Genomic DNA, 7,485 nt, shown 5'->3' with positions numbered 1-7,485 from the left:
GTTAGAAGCTTATATAGTCCGTAACCAGAAAAACGAGGTAGTCGCGCCACCCTTACATTGCAAGGCTAGTGCGAGGGGCCTCCCATGCTCCACCCTTGTGTCGCAAGTGTGGCACATAAGGCCAAAATTGGTCTGAAACACGTAAACTCGCGCCACCCTTGCGACGCAACTACCGACCTTTTCTCGGTAAAACGATTATAACTTTTTGTATGTAGCTCCATTTGAGCTGGGCGACCTACCGTTGGAAAGATATTCAAAAACCTACAACTTTCATGGTTGAGTTTTCTCAGATTCCCAACGCAACTTTCTGAAAAATGGGAAATAGTAAGAAGTCTCAAGACTTAAACAAATTTAGAAGCCCTTAACAACTTCACTTTTTGGTTTGACTTTAAAACAACTGTTTATCAACCGAATTCATCCCGAATAGATTCATATAGCTAGAATATCATCTTAATGTTAGTTTTTACACATTCACACCTAACTCAGATTTACGGGATGTTAGAGAACACAACAACGAAATAATACTACAAACATGGTATGGCATGATATTTGTAACTTAGGGTTATCATGAATTTATAATAGAACCTGCATTTATGGAACTTCTTGTTTTCATGAATGAATGTGGCGTGAGGAAGAATAATGATATTCCCACACGTAGATAGAAACCCTACATACCTTAATTGCTCCAAAACTTGTAACAATGGTCTGAACTTGGAGAAGAAATCCAAAAGCTTCAACCTTGAATCCTTGAGATGGGTTTTCTTGAAAACCCTAGGTTAGAAACAATGAATATCTATTTAGAATTCCTGGATACACATTAGAATTCACTTGAAATAGTCTTATCTTGGTGTATTGGATTGATGGGAGAAGAAGACTTTTGTTCTAGGACTTGAGAATATGAAAAATAGAATAAAGGTCAAGTCTCGATTTATACTTTGCATCGCGTCGCAAGATTATACGGTTCAGATTGATATACGTTCCGTATAACTTGGTCGTGTTTGAATTAGTCAAATTTCCAGAAACTAAGATTTTCCCCCGAGATATACGGACAGGAAGTACGGTCCGTACTCATTTTTACGGCCAGAAGTATGCCCCATACATAAATGTACGGTCCGTATAAAGTGATCATATCTCAAATGCCAATTTCCAGTAGCTAAGGTTTTTCCCATACATCGATACGAAGCACAAGTATGGTCCGTATTTATTTATACGGTCAACTGTACGACCCGTATAATTAGGCGTATAGCTGATACTTCACTGAACTGAAAAGAATTTAAATCTAACACTTCCCGTCTGGTTCCCTAAGTCCTGGATTATGAACATAGCTTAGTTTAAAGGTATGAGGTGTTACAACATCATTTAGACAGGTAAATTTATTTATTTTCCTCCCACATTAGTTCGTTTTTTGCTGTCTGCATATTGTTGAACCCCCGAAGGACTTATATTTGGAGGATAATGTGTACTACAGTGTTAACTCTGTAGAAAATCGTTTAATTTAGTTCATGTGGGCTCTTTGTCAACAGAAGCTTAATTGCTTTGAAATTGTTATAGTAATATTCTTTTTCTCTAGAAAGTTCTCAAAGGTGTAACATAAATAGGTCATACTATGGAAGACTTATTTTTCATAGAAACTCTAGTTCCTGAGGTAAGGGTAAGGTTTCCGTACACTCCACCCTCTCCAGACTCTACTTGTAAAATTACATTGGATATGTTGTGTTGTTGTTGTTGTTAAGTAGTGAAAAAAATCCCGCATAAAGAAGGAGATAGTGTAGACAAGTCATTTTCAAAGACTAATCAATGATACTCACATTCACATTTAAACTATGTGTTGTTGCAGTATCCAAAAACAAGGAAACTATTAACTTGAATATTGGATATATTAGAAGAACTGCATCAGAAAAAGGTTATACCATTTCAGTTGATTGTGTATAACTAAAAACTACAATACTAATCGACGATCAAGTCAGTTGAATAGACGTAATTTTCATCAATTCAACTTGTATTTTTCTTTTGAATTTGAAATACTCATTGTTTACATATTTAATTATTATTTGACCGTATTAATTAAAAAAATTGTACTGATTAATATGGGACATGCATGCAAAGCACGTGTCCAGAAACTAGTAAAATGAAAACCTATTTAAAGAATAAAGAAAACAAGGATAAAATTGGTAAATAATACTATGGCCACTATTTTAAAAGCTATATATTTAGCCACTCTTTCCACACGATTTTTTTTTTTTTTTTTGACAAAAATATCTTCAACTAAAACACGAGTTGAAACGAACCTTATGCTTGAGTTCGAAAGAGGTACCATGGGTGAAGTTATCATTTTCACATTATTTTAGAATTTATTCATGGCACTTTTTGACACCTCTTTTGAACTAACATTGGCCTTGAGTTTAAAAAAGGTATCATGGGTGAAAATGTACTCATGGGTGCACTTGTTGAAAATAGTGGGGAGCGGAAAAAGAAAAGAAAAATGTGATATACTTGAAAGAGAAGAACAGTAGAAAATTGCACCTCGCTAGCGATGTACAAAGAAAATGAAGCGAGTGCTTAATGAAAAAGGGGGTCATAAGGGGAAGTGAAAAAGCATGATTGAAATATTGACGAAACAGTGGAAAGTGCAGAAGTGATAAAGTGTATGCCTTAAAAGTGCTTAGGGAGGTTAGTCACTATTTACCTACATAATTCCTACCTGTCCCTTAGCCGACATTACAAGCATTAAAGTCCTATTGATCCTATGCTTAATATGTTTTTTTAATAGAGTATGACATTAAGGCCAAGCCTATGGTGGCAGGACCATTTTTGCCTAAATTCATATAAGCGAGTCGGTTTTAGAGGTTAGGATGTTCTGAACAAGTTGTTGGCATATTTGAAATTGATGTACTGCTTGAGATGTTGCTCGTACATATTTAACTAATCGCAGTGGCTTTATCCTGAGTAGACCTGTCCAATTTGGTAAAGTTTGGCAAATCTTAATTGGAGTTGGGTGTGTTTCGTGTGTGTTCAAGGACGAACAAATGTTCAAGTGTAGGGTGGTGATGATAGGTGTATTTATATGGGAAAATGCGTCGATTCGGAGTGAAATGAGATGAGGCCTCGCTGAGCATAGCTCAAAGCGCCTCACCATAGTTCTCACTCAGCAAGCAAAAAAATGTAGCAACCAAGTAAGGTGGAATATTGGCTAAATAAAGGAAGGAAGGAGCGAGAGGCAGAGAGCGAAGCCCGCTCTCGCCGCCAGCGAAATGGATAGTTGCAAAATGGAAGAAGAAAATGACTAAGTGTTGGAAGAATGCTCCCCTTTGCTGACCGAAGGCGGAGCGAGCAGGGAGCTTGCCATAAGGCTCACCCAAACAGCTATGTGTGGCTAAAGGATGAAGATCAAGAAAAAAAATGCTAAGTATAAAATGATGGTGTCCCTTCTCTAAACGAAGGTGAAAGCGAGACCCCATCTCTCTTTACCTTTCGCCCAGCGAGCTCAACACGTGACGAAGGAAAAGTCGCGAAATTCACTAAGAATGGGAAAACTGCTTTGCCTCGCTGAGTGAAGGTCATGGCGAGACACTGTCTTGCTATACACTTCGCCCAGCGAGCTCGATATGTCGACACGAAATATTTTCTAAGTCTTGACCCGTTTTGAATGGGCTTTGGAGGATTATTTGCCAACACTATAAAAAGATCCTTAGGTCATTTTGAATATAAGGGTTCAGATGTTTTATTTCACAGAGAGCAAGGGGTAAGGCTTTTCATCATAGGGTTATCTCTTTTACCTTCATTATTTCATCTTTTCTTAGATCGAACATAAAAACCAATTGTTGTAATCCGATTATGAGTGGTTAAACTCTATAATTCTGGGGTTGTGGTGTAACCATGAGTATTGACGTTTGAACACGTATTTTCATCTTAGTAGTTTATTCATATACGATTCTTTCTCTACTTATGTTCTTAATTGTTTGATTGCCTGCGCAACAATCTAGTTCGAGTTACTATTTAATATATATACTTGGGAAAGATGTTATCATATTAGAGAAGAAGTAAAGAGGGTGTGATCTGATTATCCCTATAGTTGGGTTAGGATAGGAATATACTTAGTCGCCGCGTTCAATTAAATACTGTAAATGAATTGCATTTTTAACAGGTCAATTTTCTTATGTATATAGGCGGCGAACTGCTTCGAATCGGCGAGTAGTGGTTCGGGAGAATACTACGAGATTAATAATCCGGTTAATTAGCAATCGTGAATAAAACTGCTAGGGTGAGGTACTTGCATGACTCAATACGATTGGTGAACCAACCACAACCCTGGAATACTCATATCTCTGTGATAAACCCACTTAAACAAACGTTTGTGACAAACTGTTAGCATACTTATTTAGTTCTTTAGTTTTTGCATTAGTTTACAAAACAATCAAACATTCTGCACACATACTTGCATAATTAGCAGTATTACTGCATCCTAGTTTAACTGTTGATTATAAATCTTTGTGGGTACAATATCCGACTATAAAAATCAATATATTACTTGGTGACCACGTATACTTGCGTGTGCATTGGGAGCAACATAGCACCTTTGGCTCATTGCTAAATAAAAAAGAAGATTCTTTGGTCTTGCATCTAAGGTTGAGCCAAATTAAAACCAACTAAGCAGTGGTGTCCTGATCAGAGTCGTTTTGGGGGGTCTTCGCGTTGACCTTGAGCCGGTTGAGGGGGTGGACGACATATTTGTGGCAAATCTTGTAGTTTGACCGTCTCTCGGCAGAGATCTCGTTCAAAGAACCAGTCACCAAATGCCTTTGCAACTGTCTGTTAAAAAAATGTAAATTTCGCATCGGTAGTTTAAACAAATTTAAAGTTTGACAAAAATTGGGAGCTATTGATTACCTTATTGTTCACCATGAGTAAAGGACTAGTCCAGCTGGTACTGTAGGAAATTTGTAGATGTATGAAGCAAGAGTTGACGAACATTCCTCTTTGTGAAGGGCTGTATGAGTTTGGTAATGCACTTACAAATTCTGCCCCAAAATCTGAAAACTCAAAGCCAAATGAATTAATTTTAAAACAACAAAAAAACTCTACCAGAATGTGATTCATGATCGATAAATCATACCATCTGATCTAGTACGATAAGTTATATCTTGATACCACACCAACTATATATTATAATGGTTGCGTTAGCCTTTAATTGAAGTGAAAAGAATTGTTATTGTTCAAGAATGACAATTTTTTTATTATTCTCATTTTGATTTTCATATCATGAATCATAGGTCGCGCTTTATCGCATTTTCAATGTGAAAAATATCCAATCTCGCAAAGGATTTTCCATGAAATACTATTATGATTCAGACAGTATTGTGGCACCAACCTCGTAACATCTTTTGCTGATCGGAAGAGCAATTATTGAAATCTAGCATACAATTTTCCTTAAAGTCAGCTCTCTGTGCGGAGGGTATAACGGTAAATATTATCTGTAAATATACACCAAAAAGAATTTGATCAATAAAAATAACAAAGTACTATAGTTGAATTGGAAAAGGAAATTAAAAGAATATGCTTTTAAACAAACCTGGTATGAATCATAAGCAGAATTGATTATGAAAAGTGGTGTCTTGATATATTGTTGTAAATTTTGTGGGAAAAAACACTGCAAGTTATAATTTGTGAAATTATTAGTTTTAGATACATAAGAAAATAAGTCAGTTATATATGAAATTATGAACTGAGACTGGTGATGAAATTGCTCTTACCAATGTTGGATCCAATTTTCTTGAAGTACATGATGAAGGCAACATTTTTGCTGAATTCTATAACCCAATAAAAGAGTTCATGTAAGCATCTTGCAAGATGAGAATAATCAAATGTATTACAACAACTTTTTTTTTATTTCATCCTAATTATTGTTTGTGATATTTACACAAAGCTGAGTGACTGCTTTTGTTGCGAATAAAAGTTTAGTGACTTTTGTGATACTGAAATGAGCACTTTATTCATTTATAAAATAAGTTTAATGGTTTTAGTGAAATAAAGTAAAAGTTGAGTGACCGTCAACGAAATTAACCTGGAATATAGTTATGACAAATCATGAAATAGAATATATATATGTATTCACAAGTATATAAATTTTTCAATATGTATGAATGCATGTGGAAAGTGACCAGAACGATATATATTTCCCATCTACCTATGTTTTCATGGATAGAGTTATTCGATATTTTTGTTGATAGGAGATAGCAGATACTTGGTGAAATGGAATTAAGATGTGTGCCCAAGTACGCCCAAACACCACCGTTATAAAAAATAAAATAAAAAGGACAAAAATAATACTCCCTCCATTCCAATTTATGTGGCATCATTTGACTAGGCATAGAGTTTAAAAAAGAAAATAAGATTTTTAAAAAATTTGGTCCAAAACAAGACTTAGATACTTGTGTGGCTCTAAGTCATCTCATTAAGGGTCAAAAGAGATTTTTTTGTCAAATTATTTATAAATTCGAAAGATGACATTCTTTTTGTGACAGACTAAAAAAGAAAGTATGCCACATAAATTGAGACATAGGGAGTACGTTATTTGTCTGTAATAAAGAGAAAGATTGAGGAAGAGTACATGTAAGTTAACCACTGCAGCAAAGGTTGATTCCAATACTTTCCCTCTCTTGCCATCATTGCTAAAAGAAAGAAACTGTAATTATTATGTTGTTATTGACAAAATACAATTATGGTTCAATGCTTTTTAGTTTCTGAGTTATTTGAATCTTACTCAAGTAAAAAATAGCCACCATCTGAGAGGCATTTCACTCTAGGCGTGCTAGGTAATAGAGATCGAAAACGATCACAATGGATCATAGCAGCCAATCCACCAGCTGAATTGCCTGAAAGAATAGCCTGCCATCAATAAAATTCATTGATAACCGTCAGTAATATTCTTTGCACTATCATCACAATTTAATCTATATTATTTATTTTATTTTTCAAGTTATCATTCTTGTTTTAAAACACTACATGCTGTTACAGGTAACTTAATCTGATGGTATAATAATATTACAAACTATCAATTCACAACGCTTAAACTCCTTTCTTAATTTATTGTAGTTTTGTTTATTAAAATGATAGTTTAATTTCCACTAATTGACCATACATTTTTTGCATTCTTCATTCCTTTTGCTAGTAGCTCCTCCATAATTGTTTGAAAAATCCTTGCACCTCTATAATGTTGATTGGTAGCCTGAAAAATAATTTTGACATATTACCATAATTCCACTTCTATAACTTATAAATATATGGGACATAATTAAAGTCTACATTTGATAACACAAATGTGGTGACGTACTTTATCGACTGATTCAACGTCTCCTGTGAATGAAGATCCATCGCAATATTTGATCATAATTCTGTGCCAATTGTAAAAGTCTGGAAAAAAATAACCATTAGTCAAGATCGTTATTATCCAATTAATAAGAAGTATATATAAAAAATATGTTCATA

At 34.8% G+C, this 7,485-nt stretch overlaps 1 protein-coding gene across 1 annotated transcript; it reads right to left on the bottom strand.

The window, feature by feature from the left end:
- Positions 1–4,665: 4,665 nt before the first annotated feature.
- Positions 4,666–7,180, bottom strand: LOC132061869 (pectin acetylesterase 8-like). The gene is made up of 8 exons (XM_059454556.1): positions 7,139–7,180; positions 6,761–6,885; positions 6,608–6,668; positions 5,751–5,807; positions 5,570–5,647; positions 5,369–5,471; positions 4,888–5,030; positions 4,666–4,809 (listed from the first exon to the last, which is right to left on the bottom strand). Exons 1-8 carry the CDS (start codon positions 7,178–7,180, stop codon positions 4,666–4,668), a joined length of 753 nt encoding a protein of 250 aa, XP_059310539.1.
- Between the last annotated feature and the right edge of the window lie 305 nt (positions 7,181–7,485).

Source organism: Lycium ferocissimum, chromosome 7 (genome assembly GCF_029784015.1).
Source record: "Lycium ferocissimum isolate CSIRO_LF1 chromosome 7, AGI_CSIRO_Lferr_CH_V1, whole genome shotgun sequence".
Classification (NCBI taxonomy): Eukaryota; Viridiplantae; Streptophyta; class Magnoliopsida; order Solanales; family Solanaceae; genus Lycium; species Lycium ferocissimum.
Note: the sequence above shows the minus strand (reverse complement) of the source record. Positions and strands in the feature narration are given on the sequence as shown.